This window comes from Malus domestica, chromosome 05, assembly GCF_042453785.1.
Source record: "Malus domestica chromosome 05, GDT2T_hap1".
Taxonomy (NCBI): domain Eukaryota; kingdom Viridiplantae; phylum Streptophyta; class Magnoliopsida; order Rosales; family Rosaceae; genus Malus; species Malus domestica.
The window spans coordinates 45,514,945-45,536,492 of record NC_091665.1 but is presented as its reverse complement, the minus strand read 5'-3'; the positions used below and the strand labels follow the sequence as shown (position 1 = coordinate 45,536,492).

Here is a 21,548-nt window from a genome sequence, read left to right as displayed (position 1 = left end):
AACCACGTACATCTTGTGTTTGCTTCCCTGTCTCTATCCATTTGCATACTTATCCACACTAGTGACCGAAGCAATCTAGCGAAGGTCACAAACTTAACACTTTCTGTTGTACCAAAGTCCTCATTGATTTTGTGCATCAACAAATCGTATTGTTTTAGATGTATCCACATTAGGGCTGTCGTGTAATGTATGTTATATGAAATTTTTATTATAATTTTGACTCTCCTCTGGATCTTGTTTATTGATGTATCTGGCAATAGACTAAATTTAGCAAATTAGAGAATAACTTGAAATACACAAAATTTATACTGGTTAGACATAATTTTTACCTACATCCAGCTGTGATTTCTCTTAGTACATGAATCATGGATTCTTTGATTAATAATAAAGCATACAATACTTTTGCAAACCCTACACTAATCCCTATTCTCTCGGCTATCTCAGGCTTTTCTCTCTCTTATTTCTAGCCTTGCCGCGCCCTATTTATAAGTATAGGGGGTGGTTTACATGCCTACTTCTTGTTAAGTTTCCTATTCTATGTGGGATAGGAAAATAAACTTTCTTTCATTTTTCCAATTGTACTTCTCAGATTTCCGCTCTAAATTCTAAAAAGAAACTTAGTTCCTTCCTAATACAATTTTAAACAAAATAGGATACTCACGTTAAAAATGTCGTATCCAGTGCACAAGACTCCCGTTTTACGCATGGTCTAAATTTCGAACAATTCTTACCCATGCTAATACTATACATGTGTGCATGGGGACGGGAGAGAGAACGAGTGAAGGCCATGCAAAATAGTGGACCAAATATTGAGGAGGAAAATTAAAAAAAAAGGGAATGGGTCACGCTGCAGCATCAGGTCAGCCAATAAACCAAGTCCAGTCAATATTTCCAAATCTGACCCCTTCTTCCCTTTTCAGTTTTCAGCTCTCCTGCATATAAATACCCACCACATCCCACCATCTTCTTCCATTCCCAACTCTCTCCTCTCCTCCTACTCCTCCAAACTGAAAACCCACCTGAGATCTTCTGCTCTCAACACTCTTAACAAAACACAGCACCCCAACCAATCAAATGGCTTCCCTCCAAACTTCATCTCTTCTCTTCTCTTCTCCCTCACGTTGTTCTTCCTCAAACAGAATTCATGTCCGCAAGCTCCCAAGAGTCCGCTTCGCTGACCTGAAACAAACCACGAAGCCCGTCCTCGAAGGCCTCCAGTTGAAGGAACAAGTTCTGAAACACGAAAACACCGATTTGTATAACAACAATCACTCTGCAGCAGCAGCTCCTACAGCTTCCACAACTCAGCTCTACGCGCTCTTAGAGGCGGTGGCGGACAGAGTGGAGATGCACGCAAACATCGGCGAGCAGCGCAATAACTGGAACGCACTCTTACTTAGCTCTATCAACATGATCACTCTCTCCGCTTCCCTAATGGCCGGAGTTAATGCAGCTGCTGGAACGTCCGTTTTGGCATTGAACATTTCATCGGCTATTTTGTTTTCCGCAGCTACCGGAATGCTGCTTATCATGAACAAGATCCAGCCTTCGCAGCTCGCCGAGGAGCAGCGCAATGCTACGAGGTTGTTCAGGCAGCTCCAGAGAGAAATTGAGACGGTGTTTGCTCTTCGTGATCCTACTGAGAAAGATGTGAAGGAGACAATGGAGAAGATTTTGGCACTTGACAAAGCTTACCCACTTCCGTTGCTTGGTGCAATGCTCGAAAAATTCCCCAAAAAATTGGAGCCGGCTGTTTGGTGGCCTAGAAATGTTGTTCAATCTCAAAATCCAAGGAAACCGAAATCCCAGATGGGAAATAATGTGAATGGATGGAGTGAAGAACTTGAAAGCGAAATGAGAGAAATTATTCAAGTTGTGAAGAACAAGGACCTTGAAAACTATGAGAGATTAGGAAGCTTGGTAGTATTAAAGACCAACAAGATTTTGGCAGTTTCGGGCCCTGTGCTTACTGGGATCGCGGCTGTTGGATCCGCTTTTGTAGGCCATGGATCAGCCACTGCCGCGGTTGCAACAGTGGCTGCAGGCTCTTTGGCTAGCGTAGTGAATGCTTTTCAGCATGGCGGGCAAGTAGGGATGGTGTTTGAGATGAATAGGAACTGCGCCGGCTTCTTCAACAAGTTGGAGGATTCAATTGAAGCAACACTTGGAGAACAAGACTGGGAGAAGAGAGAAAATGGGGTGGTTTTTGAAATGAAAGTTGCAATGCAGTTGGGAAGAAGCTTGGAGCAGCTCAGAGAACTTGCATCGAAATCAGCTTTGTATCGTTCGAACGGAGAACCCATAGACGAATTCGGTTGCAAGCTTTTCTAATTAGTGTAAGAGTATAAAGAATGGTTAGGATCATGCCACTTGTCATAAGATTGTAGGCCTAAATTAGTTAGTTAGCTAGAGACTTGGTTCTCTATATATACATCAATGTAATAGTAAGAAATGAAAGCATAATAGATTAATGCAATACTTCTCTCTCTAAGATTCTCTCTCACTCTTCTTCTTCGATCTCTCTTTCTCTCTAGTTCTTGAAACCCTAGCTATCTTTCTCAATCTTCTTACATTAACATGGTATCACTTGCCATTGATACTCACGTTGCAATCTCCGATCCTCTAGCTTCTTCCGCTCATCTTCTCCGTCTGTAATTCTCCAATCTGGTATTCTTCTTTGTCTGCAACTTCTAGGATTTCTGCCATTCGTGATCTTCTTGTGCACTCCAGGTGTTTGTAATTTTTCCTCTGTTATAAATCTTTTCATTTCGCTACTACAACTATGGTGACTGCATCGCAATTACAAATTTTACAATCTCCGATCATTGGTCTTATTTCTACAATCTCTACATCTGTGAATGTGAAGCTTGATGATTCTAATTACTTGAGTTGGCAATTTCAAATGCAATTATTACTTGAGGGCCATGGAATCTTGGGTTTTGTTGATGGATCACGTGTTTGTCCCCTCGATATGTTACTGGTTCTGCTAATTCTGATAGTTCTGGTCTTGCTGCTGCAAATTGTTATTCTCAATCTGAGAATGAAGACTATATTGTTTGGAAGATGCACAATCGTGCTTTATGCAGTTGATCACTGCTACTTTGTCTCCAGTAGCAATTTCATGTGCTATTGGTAGCACCAGTGCCTGTGATCTGTGGACTCGATTAAAGGAACAATTTTCGGTTGTCTCTCAGACTAGTATATTTCAACTTAAGTTGAATCTTCAGACTATTCGAAAGGGTTCGGATTCGGTGTCTCAATATCTGCAACATATTAAGGAAGCTAGGGATTATTTGTCTGCTGCTGGGGTCACTTTTGCAGATGAGGATATTGTTATACTTGCCCTCAATGGCTTACCTCCTCAATATAATACCTTCCGCAGTGTTATAAGGGGTTGTGAAAATGTTATTTCTCTCAAGGAATTTAGGGTACAATTGCTTGCTGAGGAGCTGATTGTTGATAGCAATGTGAACTCACAGATTCTTACTGCCATGATTGCTAACAATTCTAGTCCTCAATCTCCCACAGCTCAACCTCGATCTGGAGGTTCAGGTCTTGGTTTCTCAGGCCACACTAATGGTTTCAATAATGGTTATTCTGGTTCTTCAGGAGGGTATCGATCTTTTACCAACAAGAAGGGCAAAGGCAAATTTCATCAAGGGTATAATTATCCTAATCCTAATCCTTGACAACAGTTTCACACTACTTTTCCTAATTCAAACCCTGGTGTTCTTGGTCCGTCTCCACCATAGTACTTTGGTCCTCATACCACACCACATGTTCCTTGTCAACTGTGTAATACATTTGGTCACACGACTCCATTCTGTAACTCAAAACAAATGGATAGGCAAGGTTGTAACATCCACGATAAAACAAATCACACTACCTGGTATTGCTTCTTTAATGACAAATGGCCTAATTTTGGTGGTCCACATCATTCTACATCAAATACGACTGTATATGCTCATTCTACACCAACATTTTCACCTCAGTCTCATAAGCAAGCTATGCACACAATCACTTCTCAATCATCCCCAGCTTTCACATCTCATCATCAACCACATATTTGGATTACTGACTCAGGTGCTACAAATCATATAACAGCAGACCTTAGTAACTTGTCATTGGCTTTTCCTTGTCCCACAAATGAAACTGTGCAAAATGGTGAAGGTTTGCAAATATCTCACATTGGTAGCTCCATTATTCAAACACATGTACATCCAATAAAACTCAATTATGTTCTCTATGTGCTTAGACTTTCAAGCAACTTGTTATCAGTTCACAAAATTTGTCTTGATAACAACTGTTGATTAATATTTGATGCTTATTGTTTCTAGATTCAGGACAATGCCACATGGAGGATATTATACAAAGGACTATACAGTAATGGACTCTATCCTATCTCTTCACCCGTCCATCATCACTTATTACACAGTCCAGGCACTCCTAAAGCTTCTGCATTTCTTGGTCAGATTGTTAGTTCTAATCTCTGGCATAGTAGGTTAAGTCGTCCTACTAATAACATAGCCAAAATAATGCTACATAAGTCTTCCATTTCTTGTACAAAGGATGATGTCCCATTGATGTGTCATGGTTGCTTAGAGGGCAAGTTTACTAAACTGCCTTTTCAGTCTAGTGATCATAAATCTGTAATTCCTTTTGCAACTGTACACAATGACCTTTGGGGTCCTTCTCCATGTAATTCCATTTATGGCTATAAATACTATGTGCCTCTTATTGATGAGTGCACTCGATATTGTTGGTTGTTTCCCCTTTTCAACAAGTCGGACTTCTTTGAAACCTTTGTTGTTTTTTATTCTTTTGTACAAACTCAATTCTCCGTGTCTATCCAAACATTACAAACTGATGGTGGTGGAGAGTATAACAGTGCTAAACTTCAATCTTTCCTTCATAGTAAAGGCATTACACATCATAAGTCTTGCCCACATACCCCAGAACAAAACGGTTTGGCTGAAAGGAAACACATGCACATTATTGAAACCACTGTCACATTTTTACAATCTGCAAAATTACCCTATCATTTCTGGTCTTTTGATTGTCAAGTAACAGTGTTTCTTATAAATCGTATGCCTACTCCTATCTTGAAGAATTGTTCACCTTCGAGTCTTTGGTTGTTTTTGTTTTCCATTATTGAGACCTTATATCAAAACAAAGTTACAACCTAAAACCACATAATGTGTTTTCCTTGGGTATGGCTCAAAGTACAAGGGTTTTATATGTTTTGATGTCTTAACGGGTAGAATTTATATATCTCGACATGTTGTCTTTAATGAGTCTAGATTCCCATATCCTCATTTGACTGTGAAACCTACATCCACACCTGTCCAGGTATCTTTCCCTTAGTCTTTACCTTTATATCATGTACCTGATATGAATAACATCTTAGTTCAGCCTCCAATTACATTCTCAACATCATTATCTATGTCATCAAATGGTGTCATCTTTTCATCATCAGTTCCACTGTCTCCTTCATACATAACTTCTTCTTCTGTATTAGTACCATCCCCTAGTACACTGTCATCACCAAAGAATGTTGCATCTCCGTCCCTTACTGCACCTGCAAGTTCTTCACAATTACTCAATGTGGATCCTGAGTTTTGTTCTAATCTCCTTCAAGTGGTATTGTGTCGCATCCCAGTTCTGACTCCACCGTAGCACGATATTGTCCGCTTTGGACTTACCATTCCCTCACGGTTTTGTTTCTGGGAACTCACGAGCAACTTCCCAGTGGGTTACCCATCTTGGGATTGCTCTCGTCTAAACTCGATTAACTTCGAAGTTCTGATGAAATCCGAAGTCAGTGAATTCCCAAAAGACCTCGTGCTATAGAGAGGGGAGCATGTACATATAAGGCATATCACCCCCTCTCCACTGGTCGATGTGGGATGTTACAATCCACCCCCCTTAGGGGCCTGACATCCTCGTCGGTACACTCGCACCACAAGGCAGAGTGGCTCTGATACCATTCTGTTACATCCTAGTCCAAACTCCGTCGTAACACAATATTGTCCGCTTTGGGCTTACCATTCCCTCACAGTTTTGTTTCTGGGAACTCACAAGCAACTTCCCAGTGGGTCACCCATCTTGGGATTACTTCGAAGTTCTGATGAAATTCGAAGCCAGTGAGTTCCCAAAATGTCTCGTGCTATAGGAAGAGGAACATGTACATATAAGATACATCACCCCATCTCCGTTGGTCGATGTGGGATGTTACATATTGCCTATAGCACCACTTAATCTACATCCTATGCAAACCAGAAGTAAAGATGGTATAATAAAAAAAAAATATTATTGCTCAATAAGCTCCATGATTCTAGTGGTGTTGATTTAGCTCAAGTGGAACCTGCTACCTATAAGTCTGCTTTGAAAGCCCCAGTTTGGTTGAATGTTATGAAAGAAGAGCTGGATGCATTTTAGCATCAACACACATGGAGTTTAGTTCAATTACCACGTAACAAGAATTTGGTGGGTTGCAAATGGGTGTTCAAACTCAAAACGAACTCCGATGGTTCTATTACTCGACATAAGGCTCGCTTGGTTGCCAAGGGGTTTAATCAAGAACCTGGTTTGGATTATGGGGAGACCTTTAGTCCAATGGTTAAGCTAACCACTGTGAGACTAGTTCTAGCTTTGGCAGCACACTTTAATTGGCCTTTGAGGCAGTTGGATGTAAAGAATGCATTCTTGCATGAAGTGTTAAATGAAGAGGTATACATGGCTCAACCTCCTAGTTTTGAAGACCATTCTTATCTTGAGCTAGTTTGCAGACTTCACAAGTCCTTATATGGATTAAAACAGGTTCCCCGAACCTAGAATGAGAGGTTCACAAGTTTTCTTCAATCTCTGGGATTTTAGTCTACATATTATGATTCTTCCTTGTTTGTTAAAATTGTTGGAAGTAATATTGTCATCCTATTACTTTATGTGGATGATATTATTATCTTTGGGAGCTACTTTCGCTATTCGGCAGGTCATTCAATCTTTGACAACTGAATTCAATATCAAGGACTTGGGAGAGCTGCATTACTTTCTGGGGATTCAGATTACCAAAATTGATCAAGGTTTATTCTTGTCACAGTCAAAGTATATCCAAGATTTATTGGAGAAGGTTGAAATAATGGATTGCAAGGCATGTGACACTCAATGTCTTCCCTACAATAGACTATTAAAGGATGATGGTATTCCATACAACAATCCAACAGTATATAGAAGCATCATTGGAGCTTTACAGTATCTCACTTTCACTCGGCCTGATATTGCTTTCTCAGTTCATCAAGTTTGCCAATTTCTGCAGTCTTCAATGGTGTCTCATTTCACAGCAGTGAAACGTATTCTACCATATATCAAGGGTATCTTATCAGTTAGTATTTCTTATACTCGGGGTGTTTTGTCATTAAATGCTTTTAATGATGCAGACTGGGCTGGGGACCCTAATGATTGTCCGGTCAACTACTGGCATGGTTGTCTTTTTGGGCAATGGCCCTATTTCGTGGTCCTCCATGAAGCAAAACATGGTTTCCAGGTCATCTATAGAGGCTGAGTATAGAGCTATGTCAACCACAGTTGCTGAGCTTGACTGGATTCAGCAATTGTTACAGTTCATGCATGTTAAACCTCATGATGCTCCTATGCTTTTCTATGATAATCTTTATGTCATTGCATTGTCGTTCAACCCTGTTCAACATCAACGGACAAAGCATATTGAGATCGATGTGCACTTTGTCCGTGAACGAGTTGCTAAGAATACACTACTGGTTCAGTTTGTTTCATCTCGGGAACAATTTGCAGATATACTCACTAAAGGTCTCAATGCTCCTCTATTTCGCTCTCATTACTTCAATCTCATGCTTGGTTCCTCCAAGACATGAGTTTGCGGGGGGATGTAAGAGTATAAAGAATGGTTAGGATCATGCCACTTGTCATAAGATTGTAGACCTAGGTTAGTTAGTTAGCTAGAGATTTGGTTCTCTATATATACATCAACGTAATAGCTTCTACAGTAAGAAATAAAAGCATAACAGATTAATGCAATACTTCTTTCTCTAAGATTCTCTCTCACTCTTCTTCTTCGATCTCTCTTTCTTTCTAGTTCTTGAAACCCTAGCTATCTTTCTCAATCTTCTTACATTAACAATTAGTTCATCAGATTTTGTACAAACATAACAAAAGGAAAAATTCTTTGATTTTTTTAGTTACTTGTAGAATCTAGCAATTCATTTGATTCTTTGTACAATGATGTAACATAGAAAATTTAGTGTTAGCACTCAAATTTTTCACACTACAATTTGTTTCTTTCGTCGAATTAAGTTTTGTTTAGCATTAAACAACTGCGGTTTGTGCTTAATTAGTATTTATTGAAAACAAAATTTTATGTCCTTGTTGAGAGAGGGAGTTCTGAGTTTAGTAGTTGAACAAAATAAAGTTGTTTTCAGCCTAGTTGAATATTTCAATGAAATGCCAGTTCGTACCAAAAATATATTACAAAGTTTGCCCCACAAAACATGTGACCACATGACCACTATATCTGAACCGTCTATCTTTTAAATTTTCCCTCAAAGATCAAGTCTACCAAAAATCACTCAAATCTGAAATCATGTGACCACATGACTGCTAGGTTTAGGATTTCTTTATAGAAATTAGTTCGTCAACTTTCTTCACTACAAATGAATGTCTTAATAATTTTGAATTTGTCTATTTTGTTCAAAAAATAATCTGTGGATGATATTCTAAAAGATAGACGGTACAATTCATTAAAACATATTGTAGAGTAGGTTCCATAAAAATACCATGCAGGTGAATAGAGACAGAAAGACCACTTCAATTTAGAAGTCAAAAACTTGTAAGTTGGACTTTAGATTATCAAACCAAATTGTTAAATAGAGTACAACGCAAGTAAACGTATCCTCTAATCACTATACATTATTAGCGGTGAACACATGTAATGTTTTGGTTTACTCCTTTTATATTTTTGTTAATTAATCAACATGTAAAACACTATAAATACGAGAAACAGTATATCATTTTACTAAATATTTAATTATTAAAATTCCTCCTAAACTATCATGAACGTATCTCTTTACCATATGTTTTTGCAACTGTATCACCTTATCTAATAGCATTTTGTATCTCACATAACACTAGTTTGCAAAATTCGTCAATTAACGAATAAATTTTGCTCCGCGATATGGCATGATATTATTAATATGAATGACATTTTGATGATATATTGAGTATCTCGTATTAACAAAAAAAAAAATTAGTTAACACACGGAGTTGATGAACTATGGTAATGTGAATTACAAATTGAAAGTTTAGAGGGGAAAAGTGATACAGTTGCAAAAGGAGAGGATGAAGCCATACTTTTGATATACTTGATGGTGCATTTTGATGGTTAAGCATTTTACTAAGGTAATGTTAATTGAGCAGTATTAATCGTATTGTTTTAGTTGTGTTCATATTAGGGTTGTCGTGTAATGTATGTTGTATGAAATTTTTGTTATAATTTTGACTCTCTTTTGAATCTTGTTCTTTTATGTATCCAGCAATAGACTAAACTTAGCAAATTAGAGAATAACTTGAAATACACAAGATTTATCCTGGTTAGATAGAACTTTTGCTTATGTCCAGCTGTGATTTCTCTTAGTACATGAATCACGGCTTCTTTGATTAATAATAAGGCATACAGTACTTTTGCAAACCCTACACTAATCCCTCTTCTCTCAGCTGTCTCGAGCTTTTCTCTCTTATTTCTAGCCTTGCCGCACTCTATTTATAAGTATAAAGTGTGGTTTACATGTCTACTTCTTGTTAAGTTTCCTATTCTATGTGGAACAGATAAATACACTTTCTTTCCTTTTTCCAATTGTACTTCTTGGATTCCCACTCTAAATTGTAAAAAGAAACTTAATTCTTTCCTAATACAATTTTTAACAAAATAGGATACTAAAGTTGACGAGCTAACTTTCGAACAATTCTTACCCATGCTAATACTATTCATGTGTGCATGGGGACGAGAGAGAGAACGAGTGAAGGCAATGCAAAATAGTGGACCAAATATTGAAGAGGAAAATTAAAAAAAAAAAAAGGGAATGGGTCACGCTGCAGCATCAGGTCAGCCAATAAACCAAGTCCAGTCAATATTTCCAAATCTGACCCCTTCTTCCCTTTTCAGTTTTCAGCTCTCCTGCAAATAAATACCCACCACATCCCACCCACTTCTTCCATTCCCAATTCTCTCCTCTCCTCCTACTCCTCCAAACTGAAAACCCACCTGAGATCCTCTGGTCTCAACACTCTTAACAAAACACAGCACCCCAACCAATCAAATGGCTTCCCTCCAAACTTCATCTCTTGTCTCACGTTGTTCTTCCTCAAACAGAACCATAAATGCCGCCATTCATGTCCGCACGCTCCCAAGGGTCCGCTTCGCTGACCCAAAACAAACCACGAAGCTCGTCCTCGAAGGCCTCCAGTTGAAGGAACAAGTTCTGAAACACGAAAACACCGATTTGTATAACAACAATCACTCTGCAGCAGCAGCAGCCGCGCCTACAGCTTCCACAACTCAGCTCTACGCGCTCTTAGAGGCGGTGGCGGACAGAGTGGAGATGCACGCAAACATCGGCGAGCAGCGCAATAACTGGAACGCACTCTTACTTAGCTCTATCAACATGATCACTCTCTCCGCTTCCCTAATGGCCGGAGTTAATGCAGCTGCTGGAACGTCCGTTTTGGCATTGAACATTTCATCGGCTATTTTGTTTTCCGCAGCTACCGGAATGCTGCTTATCATGAACAAGATCCAGCCTTCGCAGCTCGCCGAGGAGCAGCGCAATGCTACGAGGTTGTTCAGGCAGCTCCAGAGCGAAATTGAGACGGTGTTTGCTCTTCGTGATCCTACTGAGAAAGATGTGAAGGAGACAATGGAGAAGGTTTTGGCTCTTGACAAAGCTTACCCACTTCCGTTGCTCGGTGCCATGCTCGAAAAGTTCCCCAAAAAAATTGAGCCGGCTGTTTGGTGGCCTAGAAATGTTGTTCAATCTCAAAATCCAAGGAAACCGAAATCCCAGATGGGAAATAATGTGAATGGATGGAGTGAAGAACTTGAAAGCGAAATGAGAGAAATTATTCAAGTTGTGAAGAACAAGGACATTGAAGACTATGAGAGATTAGGAAGCTTGGCGTTAAAGACCAACAAGATTTTGGCAGTTTCGGGCCCTGTGCTTACTGCGATCGCGGCTGTTGGATCTGCTTTTGTAGGCCATGGATCAGCCACTGCCGCGGTTGCAGCAGTGGCTGCAGGCTCGTTGGCTAGTGCAGTGAATGCTTTTCAGCATGGCGGGCAAGTAGGGATGGTGTTTGAGATGTACAGGAACTGCGCCGGCTTCTTCAACAAGTTGGAGGATTCAATTGAAACAGCACTTGGAGAACAAGACTTGGAGAAGAGAGAAAATGGGGTGGTTTTTGAAATGAAGGTTGCAATGCAGTTGGGAAGAAGCTTGGAGCAGCTCAGAGAACTTGCATCGAAATCAGCTTTGTGTCGTTGGAACGGAGAACCCATAGACGAATTCGGTTGCAAGCTTTTCTAATTAGTTCATCAGATTTTGTACAAACATAACAAAAGGAAAAATTCTTTGATTCTTTTAGTTACCTGTAGAATCTAGCAATTCATTTGATTCTTTGTACAACCATGTAACATAAAGAATTTAGTGTTAGCACTCAAAATTTTCACCCTATAATTTGTTTCTTTTGTCGAATTAAGCTTTGTTTAGCTTTAAAACAACTACGGTTTGTGCTTAATAAGTATTATTGAAAGCAAAATTTTATGTCCTTGTTGAGAGAGGGATTCTGAGTTTAGTAGTTGAACAACATAGAGCTGTTTGCAGCCTAGTTGAATATTTTTATGATCATACTTCCCAGAAATGGTCTAGATTAGACGGCTTAGATTCACCTAAAATGTTGACTTTGAAGCCCTGTCTTACCTTGAATGGTTTGACTTGGGTGAGCTACATTGTGGTCATTGTATTTCTCTTAATAAATAAATTATTTTAATATAGACAGCACTCCTCCTCATGTTTCATGTTTTGACATGCTGGTTTAGCTGTGAAACTAACAGTAAAACATCATCCACGTCGGTAAGAAACAGTAACAGTAAAAGATCATCCATAAGCAAGTAGCATTGACAGAAACAGTCAAGTTTTAGCAAGAAATCAAAGGGGAAACTGATTAGAAACCCGATGATGATGTCGCGCGCTTGAATTATGATGGCTTGTAGTATTTTGTAGGTACAAAAGGCATTTTCGTGACAGCTCCATCGTAGGCCTTTCCTCGGACAATAATCTTAACTTTGGTTCCGGCCTTGTGTGATCCAGACTTCACGTACCCCATCGCTATGTTTTTCTTCAGGCAGGGGCTAAATCCTCCACTTGTGACTTCCCCAATGGTTTCACCCTTCTCGTTCTGAATCTCGCTGTGGCTTCTAGCAGGCGGGCCTGAAGAGATGAAACCAGCACGCCGGATTTTAGGACCTTCCTCAAGTTGCTTGAGTATTACCTCAGCACCAAGAAAGCCGCCTTCTGCCCTTCTTCTCTTCCCTATAGCCCATGTGAGTCCAGCCTCCACAGGTGTTGTGTGTTGCTCCATATCATTGCCGTATAAACACAACCCAGCTTCCAGTCGGAGACTGTCGCGAGCACCCAGACCTGTCAGCCTCACCTTCCCCTCGGATTTCTCCAAGATTGCTTTGGCAAGATCTACTGCTTTCTCATCAGGAACCGAGATTTCAAATCCATCTTCACCGGTGTACCTAAAATTCTCAGTGAAAAGTACAATCAAATGTCAATCACAGCTCACTCAATAAGACAGTAGAAATGCCAAATTCTTATATCACCAAAGAAAGGCACATAACAGAATAAAATTGCTTCACTTGTCATCTTCAATTCCTTTTCTTAGTAACTACATGGGGGGAGAGAAACGACTAACTAAGTCTGAGAACTCGCAAAAAAAACCTTAAATTGGTATAAACCAAGGGTCATCAGCCGAATTCTCAGATGGAAAACTATAATCCCCACACCGTCAAAAGTAATTTGCTCGCTTTGGAAAAGACCACAAAAGAGACAGGGGAAACGTACCCAGTCCTTGTGAGAAAGCAGTGTGCACCATTGATATCCAAAATTCGGAACTCTCCAAAATATAACTTGCTCAAATCCTCTTTTGTCAAGTGTTGAAGAGTTGGGGCAGCAAGAGGACCCTGCTCGAAAAATCAGAAAACTCTTGGTGTTACAATAAGGAACATTAATCAGCTATTGAAGCAAAATCAAACTGTGTCCAATTGTGAGCCTACTTCACTATCGTAACTGCAGCAGTTTTAACTAATCGAATTATTTGTCAAATCAACATAAATAAGTTTCAACTGAACTACAAAAACCTACCTTCTAATTACTGTACTTAGCTCAAATTTCTTTTAAACTGGATTTTTTAATGTAAGAGGAAAAAAGCAGCAATTGAATCAGACGATTCCAAACTCAAATGCAGTTGAATAAGACAAATTTCAAATATGCAACACCCCAATCATACACACCAGTTCTATCAAATGAGGAAGTGAATATTTAAAAAACACGAGTATATGGCAGATTCGGTACAATAACAAAATGAATCAACAAAGACGAGTAAATATTTGATCAAAGGATTGACCTGGAGAGCTAGAAGAGATCTCTCATCATGGATGTGCCATGAGACATCTCCGCCTTTAGCCTTGAATGCCTTCATATGCTCTTCAATGTGAGCAAGATCTTTATCCCTACATCCAGCATTCACCACCAGGTATATGTGGTCATCGGTAACCTTGGTAATCACAGAGTCATCAATTGCCCCTCCCTTCTCATTTGTAAAGACAGTGAGTGTCCCCGTTCCAGGGGCAAGCGAAGCAACATCCGCAATGACAAGCTTTTCAAGGAATGGAATGGAGTCCTTCCCCTTAAGGCTCAGCCCACACATATGCGAGACATCAAAGAGACTACCATTCTGCCTGCAGTTTATAGTGGAGTCGATGATCGAGTCCTTATACTGAATAGGCATTCCCCATCCAGCGAAAGGCACCATCTTTCCACCATTTGCAATGTGGAAGTCATAGAGGACTGTCTTTTTGAGTTCAGCTTCTGAGGCAAAGTATCGACGAGCTACAGCCTTCTTGTCACCCTGAGCAATACGCCGGGTGATTGACTGGCCAAGTTGCCACAAACCCGCTCCTCTCATCTTAGCTGAAATATCTGAGACACATAATCAATCATACTGACTTTTAGGTTCATGTTACAAAATGGAGATAGGTCTGCTATACTAGAAATGACATGCCTCTATAACTTGTCCTACAAACAAAGCATATTCTAAATGGGCACCAAACGATCCATATCTCAAAAACAACAATAATCAAAGCACGGTAGGGCGTCATTAGTTGCTGTGAGAAAGAAACCAACGAGAGATAAATCGATCAAAAATATTGCATTGCATTGCAATTCATACAGTTATGTTAGTGTGGTTGCATCGAGACATTACCCTTAAGCATCAAATTTTTGAACTTTGAAGTCGAAAGTCATCCAAATGGTATAAAAACACAGAGGAATTGATCAAGCCGGTCTCTTTACAATACAATTTTCAAACTTTGCATTTGATAATCCACCAAATCAACATAACAAGTTTTAAACCACTGAAAAAATGCTACAAATCAATCAGAACCTCTTTCAAGAACAATAAAACAATTGAATATTAAGCCATTGGGACCTCAAATATCAGAACCATCAAGGAGAAAGCAAACCAACCACACAGATCTCTTAATCTCACATCATCTAATCTAGAGAGAGAGAGAGAGAGATGCATTAAAAAAAAAAATTCCCAGAAATACATACCCAATGAGATGCAATTACAGAACAAGGAGAGAGAAAGAATAAGAAACTCACATGCTGAGATGGGTTGTCTTCTCTGTTATCAGTTCTTTCAAAAACAAGCAAATCTGAGACTGAGAGCCCAAATGAGCAACTGCAAACTCAGAAAAAAGGTGGCGTTTTTATATTTATGAGTCCAAGTACGAGACAGTCGCAGAGACAGATAAATTAAAAAAAAGAAGGAAAAAGGAAAAAAGAAAAGGGTTGGTGGGTATGTAGTGGGTGGAGGAGGGTTTTCCCCTTCCTAATCGATAGAGCACCCCATCGCCAGTCAGTGAGTGGTGATGGCAGAACTTGACAAAATAACCCCTATCCCCTCTTTTCTATGATCATATCGCTTTCTTCACTCCCCTCTTTCAACACTAGGACTTGTGGGTCGGATCGGATTCGGGTTTTGCCCCTTTTTATTTGCGTTCGTTTTGTGTTCATGTAGGGTGAAGATGAAATTTACTATCAATCAACTCGTAACACTCACTATTATTGATGCTTTTCACGAGGTTTTACGAAATGAGTTATGAGGTTTTAATTTTCCTCAAATGCATTATGATTTAAAATCGTATCAATTTATGCTTATTTTTTGGTTAACAGTTTGATTCAACATTAAATTGATGTGTAGTAGATATGTGACTTAGTTCTAGGTTACGTATAATCTACACTTGCACAATTAAGACAAATTAGGTGAATATTTGTCGTTTGGGAATAATTATGCATTTTGAAGAGAAGTTCAAGCTCGATGATAACTAGTTTCGTTTCCAAGTAGTACTATTGTGATTTCCACACCAATACATAAATGAGTCACACGCTAATCATGCTACCAATTTAATAATAATCACAAAAACATACAGTTGTACAAATCGTAGACACGAAGGATAGGGATGATTTAGATGAAAGACTGACAATAATAAAACCTCATGGGACATTTTGACTTTCTAATACAAGTGAGCCTCATATACAATAATAGCATGGCCCACCTATATTAAAGTGTCAACAAATGTGTCAGTTTTGTGTGTTTAAATAGAATTATTGTTATACTCTAACAAAAAAAAAGTCTCGTTGCAATAGGAAAATGATTTATTCACACTTTTTTAATTAATGCATATTTTATTTTTTTAGTTATTAGATTGAACGAATAAAAATTAAATAAATGATGATAACCAAGGAAAAAAAAGTGTAGAAAAGATGAAATTTGGACCATTCCAATCTTACATAGAGCACAAAAGCATGAGGCTTACTGGGCTCATAGATTGCCCTGGCCCAATGTTCCCAACATTTCTACTCAAGATCCATCTAAATATTGCCATGCAAAATAAAAAATTAAGAACAAAACAGGGATAATTAATCAAAGATAGAGAAAATTCAAATTTGGTAACTTAAATTAATTATTCCATATCTAGTACACCAACCATATATGATGAGCACAAATTAAGCAACTAGTATTAATTAATTGATTCAGCTAGCTGCATGCATATATAGTGCTCAAGTCGATCCACCACCAGCTCCTTGCCCTTCAACCGCCCCCGTTCCAGCTGCAGCTCCATCCGCAGCTCCAGTTGCAGCTCCGGATTCAGCCCCAGATGCAGCTCCGGTACCACTACCATGGCCTACTCCACTTCCGAACCCACCTCGAAAACCAAATCTTTTACCATATGGATATCCATAACGGGGAAACTTGTGATGGAGATACGTCTTTTCATCATCAAATTTAAATGCACCGCCGACGATACCCTTTTTGCTCATTGCAACGTCCCTCCCAGCCTCCGTGGTGCTACTGAGTGTAGCTAGAGCACCCAAAAGCACCAACATGATCAAAACCTTAGTAGCAGCCATGATCTCAAGCTATTCCTAGGAGAGAGGTAATAAGCTAAAGATTTGTGTGTATTCGATTTGGGACATTTCCCTTCAGGTTGGGCGACTGAATTTATAGGTTGAAGAACAAGACTAGAGAAGATGAAGGTTGAAATTAGGGAGACACTTCATGTACGTGAGTAACCTATATTTTTGGTTTACCAACAAATTAATACAACCACCCCTAAACATTGTTTGTGTGTGTTTGCATCAAAATGATCTTTTTTTTTCATTTCTAACCTCTATTGCCTCTACGTAGTTGAGAGAGGTTACTAAATTCGTATCCCTCGTGGTTTGAAAGTCAAATGTAAAATCACACCATCGACATGCATGTTTGTGACGTTAATTTGAAATGAAATATTTTAAGTCACGTTATTTGCACTTGGAGCTATTTGTTAATCACTATACACACTACAATAAAAACTGACAACTACTGATATTAGTTGTACCAAATGAGGTGCATAAAAAGCATATAAGTGACTAAGTGGGTTAGCCACTCAGAGGCCTTTTACTCACCCCATTTTGTAGAGGTAAATGTTAGTGATAATGTCAATTTAAGGTATCCGGTCATTAATCAAATTGCACATGAAGCATATATTCGAGGACAATATTGAAAAGAGGTACAAATTAAGTCCAGAGTCACTTTTTTTTTTTCAAGTTTCGCACATTGTCTGCATAAAAATGTGCATGATGATTTTAAGTGTTAAGAGTGAGCTCAAGAGAGACATCATTCGCATCTGAATTCCCAGAGGCTTTGCTGAGCCTCAACAGTTCACGGCAGGCTTTCGTTGATGACGAGTTGAGTGATAGAAACATTCTTGCATCATATTCACTTTCGGTACCGCGTAAATCTTCCAAATGTTTATGATTGCTCTCCTGAAAGTTCATACACATGGAATGGAATATTAAAGGACTGTTCAGAGACAGAATGTCATAGGAGAGAGGGAGAGAGGGAGAGAGAGAGATAGAGAGAGAGAGAGAGAGAGAGAGAGAGAGAGAGAGAGAGAGAGAGAGAGAGAGTACTTGTCCAATATTATCACTGCATCTTTTGAGTAGATCATTGAATATAATGAAAGAATTTGGTTTCTGCTCGTATCTTTTACTTGATACTTGATAGGGTACTAATGGCTTCGTCTCATCCTTCCTGTAAATATCATGAATGTAAATCTCACATAACTAATAATGTCAATTAGGAGATAAAAAAGAATTAATTAATTTACAATTACCATTTGGCCTGAGGGCTGGTGTTCTTGGTAGCAAGGTCTTCAATGTAACAAGTTTCATTGCTTTGGCAGGGTCCATAATTGTACATTTTTATCACCCCATCGTTCTTTTGGTGACAAACAGGTTGGGCAATATTGATTGCTTTTAAGTAGATTGAGTTGTTAGAGTGCTCAGAGACCAGAAAAACACCATTCTCCTTTGCTGCCATAGCCGCTGCTGCACAAAATTTCAATTCAATTATTAGCTAGAGCTTAAAGAATGATAAAAACATTCATGATTACGCAAATTTTAAATGAAAAAGAGAGAAGGAGAAAGAAAAACCAATAAACTCGTGTTGCAAATCAATTAGGTCTTCTTCAATTTTGACTAATCTTGAAGGTACCAAATATCATAGAAAAATCATACAAATACATTATTCCTAGGAATTACAAATCAAGAGGAATTTTGAGCAAATCGACTATATATATTCACATCTAGTTCAACAATACTTTTTTGTTGCTATACATATATAATACATGATGAAGGGAAATATATATATATATATATATTGTGCAATAAATTAAATGACCAAAATAATGATGGAAATTAGTCCAGAGTGAAGAGGAGAGAGGGCATGCATGTATGTACGTGTGTACCTTGTATGCCTTGCTCATGCTTCATATTCCTGTACAACTGTCCACGGTCACAAACCTAAACGTTAGAAAGAATAAAAAAAGAAATTCCAAAGTAATTAAGGTGCTTGCTATGAAACTGCCTCTCATCTTTTCTTTGAGTGCTCTATTTCTTGTCAAAGTTTGGTCTGCTTGCTTAGTATGGTTTTGCATGTCATCATGCTTTCATCAAGACATGGATAATTTTTTTGGGTACCCTTTGGTTTGGTTTGTGGTTTTGGTATTCAGCTGGTGGGGCATGATTGGTGCTGGTGTTATTTAATTTGGGCTCGTATTTATTTACGTTTTAGGGGTGAACTACAATCAGCCTCCTCTCTTATACGAGCAATCAAGCTCCAATTAATTGAGGTTACTTCTATTAATAATGTTTCCATGAAGAACTCTGTTGATGTGCTATGTATTCTTCGGTCAATTGGTGTGCATGGTCGTCCTACTAAGGCTCCTCGTACGGTTGAGATAGTATGGAGTCCTCCCTCTTCCTGGGTTAAGGTGTACATAAATGGTGCAACTAGGGGCTCCTGGCTTGGCTGGTATTTTTGGAGATCACAAAGGACTTGCTCTTGGTTGTTTTGCGAGTTCGCTTAGGTCAGCATCATCCTGGGAGGCTGAGTTGCATACCGTTATTCAAGCTGTCTCTTTTGCTTGGGACAAGGGTCGGTAAATTTTATGGATTGAATGTGATTCTTCTCTTATAGTTCATTTTCTTTCGACTCGAGTTGATGATGTGCCTTGGTCATTCTGTGTTCAATGGCATAATTGTAAGGTGCTTTTATTTTTTATGTGAATCCGATTTTCTCATATTTATGGAGAAGGTAATCAAGTGGCGGATTACTTAGCTAATTATAGAGTTGATCATCCAGGTAATTTTGGTGAGACTTTTGCTCTCCTTGTGTTGCTGCTCCATATCTTCATAATCTATCTCAACTTTCCTGTTATAGGTTAGTTGATACTGAGCTTTGTTTTTCTATGATGGGAGGTGGTTTATTAGCATTTTGCTTTGCGGTCTTGGACTTTGGTTCGAGGAATCTTCGTCCAGTTTTTCTTTTTCATTGATGTATTGATTTTTTTTTTGCGGGTTTTGGCTTCGTCTCATGCTCGTATTTATTTATCATCGCTTTTTATTATTTAATGAAATTATGGAGATAGGGGATGGGCTCATTCTATCATAAAGTTAGCTCTTTCTAATGGCTTTGAGTTGGAAAGAAGTAACCTACTTTATAGTTGATGACTAATTCTCGGGGTCTTGGTTCTTTTTAACCGTTTGTATGGATTTGGAGAGTAAAACTAATATGGTAGACCAATGACCAAGTATTTTATATAGTTCAACTTCGCATAAATCTATTATCATTCTTTTATACCAAAAACAAAATAACAAAAAAAGCAAAAAACCCTATACTCGTCGTCGTACCCAGTGCACAAGGCTCCCGCTTTACGCAGGGTCTGGGAGAGGTGAATGTCGGCTAGCCTTACCCCCATTTATGGAGAGGCTGCTCCCAACAAAAAACCCTATACTACCCAATTAATTAATTGGAAATTTCCTCTTCAAAATAAATAAGTAGAAAACACCAAATTAACAAAAAGAGCTTTTTCTACGCTTAACAAGATCTAGCTATCTCTTGAACCAAAAAGAAAGAAAGAAAAATGTAGTTATCTAGCTAGATCGCAGATTACCTGAAGATGGCTTTTAACGTGCGATATAGTGAGGTCTTTCACATTCATGATCGGTAAAACCATCTTTGGAGTGGCTCCTGTAATTAATTGAACACAACCATAAATTTTTATTAACAATTTGCTATGTATATATATATATATATGTGTGCGCGCGCGCGCGCGCGTCTGTGCTGGGAGAAAAGCTGAAGTTACTTTGTTCTCCTCCAAGCCTTTCTACTGCATGCACAAAACAGCGGTGAAGATCAGGCGTCCAACGAAGCCGAGGCATTTTGGACCGAACATAAGGTCTCACCGGAACCGATGATGACGAGGATGGTTTCAACAGGCTGCCGCTCATCTGACGATGACTGGGCGCGGCCGGAAAATGGTGGGGATAGCCGTCGACTACTAGCTGCTTCCCTAGAGTTGTGCTTCTCATAGGAGTAACACCATCACCATCACCATCATCAAATGATGACGTGTAGGGTTTCTGATCACCATTGTCAACAGAAGAAGAGGGAGACCTCTTAAGAGATGAGGATCTCTGGTGATGGTGATCATCTCCTTCAACCCTCTTCATTGCCTGATCTTTCATGTTAGATAGAGAGATCTAGATATATACGAGATGGGGTCTCAGAGAATATATATGAATACAAATCAGTTGGACTCTGTTGCTGATATGTGTCTTCTAGTGGCAGCTTTTCTCTGGCTCAAAGGGACACTTCATTTTTTCAGTCCTTGGAGTTTCAATTGGAAAAAGGAAAAAAAAAAAATACTCCCACAGAGAATTTCAGACTTTGTAGTCTAGCGCAGGTTGTGGTTTTATGTTTCAAAGTGACTTCATGATTGGGTGAAAATGAACGCTGAAAAGTGAAAAATTATATATAATATAATTCAATCTTAAAGTTCTTGGTGATATAATTTTTCTTGACTAATCAACTACCTAGCTAACACATTCTCTAGAGAAATTTTTAGTTGTGACGAGAACACGGGTGGAACACCACTTGTTTTTATTTAAGTGATGGGAAATTTTATTTTTTAAATTATTAACTTTTTAACACACATATCTCATCATTTACATAACAACATGTAGTATATCATCATGTATGATGGTCACACTAAAAAATCTCTTTATTCTCTGTGTCTTTTCTGCACATTTTAACTTTGTGAAAAGAAAAAAAGGCAAAGCTGGGTTTCTGGA

The 21,548-nt window shown here is 38.8% G+C and overlaps 5 protein-coding genes across 5 annotated transcripts; 2 read left to right on the top strand and 3 right to left on the bottom strand.

The window, feature by feature from the left end:
- Positions 1-987: 987 nt before the first annotated feature.
- LOC103427807 (probable F-box protein At4g22030) lies at positions 988-2,470 on the top strand. The gene has a single exon (XM_070821580.1). It carries the CDS (start codon positions 1,075-1,077, stop codon positions 2,329-2,331), a length of 1,257 nt encoding a protein of 418 aa, XP_070677681.1. The 5' UTR covers positions 988-1,074; the 3' UTR covers positions 2,332-2,470.
- Positions 2,471-10,259: 7,789 nt separating this feature from the next.
- LOC103408804 (probable F-box protein At4g22030) lies at positions 10,260-11,748 on the top strand. Its single transcript, XM_070821661.1, has one exon. The coding sequence runs from the start codon at positions 10,347-10,349 to the stop codon at positions 11,607-11,609; it is 1,263 nt and encodes a 420-aa protein (XP_070677762.1). The 5' UTR covers positions 10,260-10,346; the 3' UTR covers positions 11,610-11,748.
- A 418-nt stretch (positions 11,749-12,166) lies between these two features.
- Positions 12,167-15,335, bottom strand: LOC103419610 (aminomethyltransferase, mitochondrial). Its single transcript, XM_070821579.1, has 4 exons — positions 14,973-15,335; positions 13,714-14,288; positions 13,152-13,270; positions 12,167-12,826 (listed from the first exon to the last, which is right to left on the bottom strand). Exons 2-4 carry the CDS (start codon positions 14,272-14,274, stop codon positions 12,280-12,282), a joined length of 1,227 nt encoding a protein of 408 aa, XP_070677680.1. The 5' UTR covers positions 14,275-14,288; positions 14,973-15,335; the 3' UTR covers positions 12,167-12,279.
- A 1,098-nt stretch (positions 15,336-16,433) lies between these two features.
- LOC103434592 (glycine-rich protein 5-like) lies at positions 16,434-16,784 on the bottom strand. The gene has a single exon (XM_008372950.3). The coding sequence runs from the start codon at positions 16,782-16,784 to the stop codon at positions 16,434-16,436; it is 351 nt and encodes a 116-aa protein (XP_008371172.3).
- Positions 16,785-17,498: 714 nt separating this feature from the next.
- On the bottom strand, positions 17,499-20,942 carry LOC103434591 (transcription repressor KAN1-like). The gene is made up of 6 exons (XM_070821987.1): positions 20,561-20,942; positions 20,369-20,445; positions 18,662-18,716; positions 18,029-18,242; positions 17,826-17,946; positions 17,499-17,678 (listed from the first exon to the last, which is right to left on the bottom strand). The coding sequence occupies exons 1-6, from the start codon at positions 20,940-20,942 to the stop codon at positions 17,499-17,501; spliced, it is 1,029 nt and encodes a 342-aa protein (XP_070678088.1).
- Between the last annotated feature and the right edge of the window lie 606 nt (positions 20,943-21,548).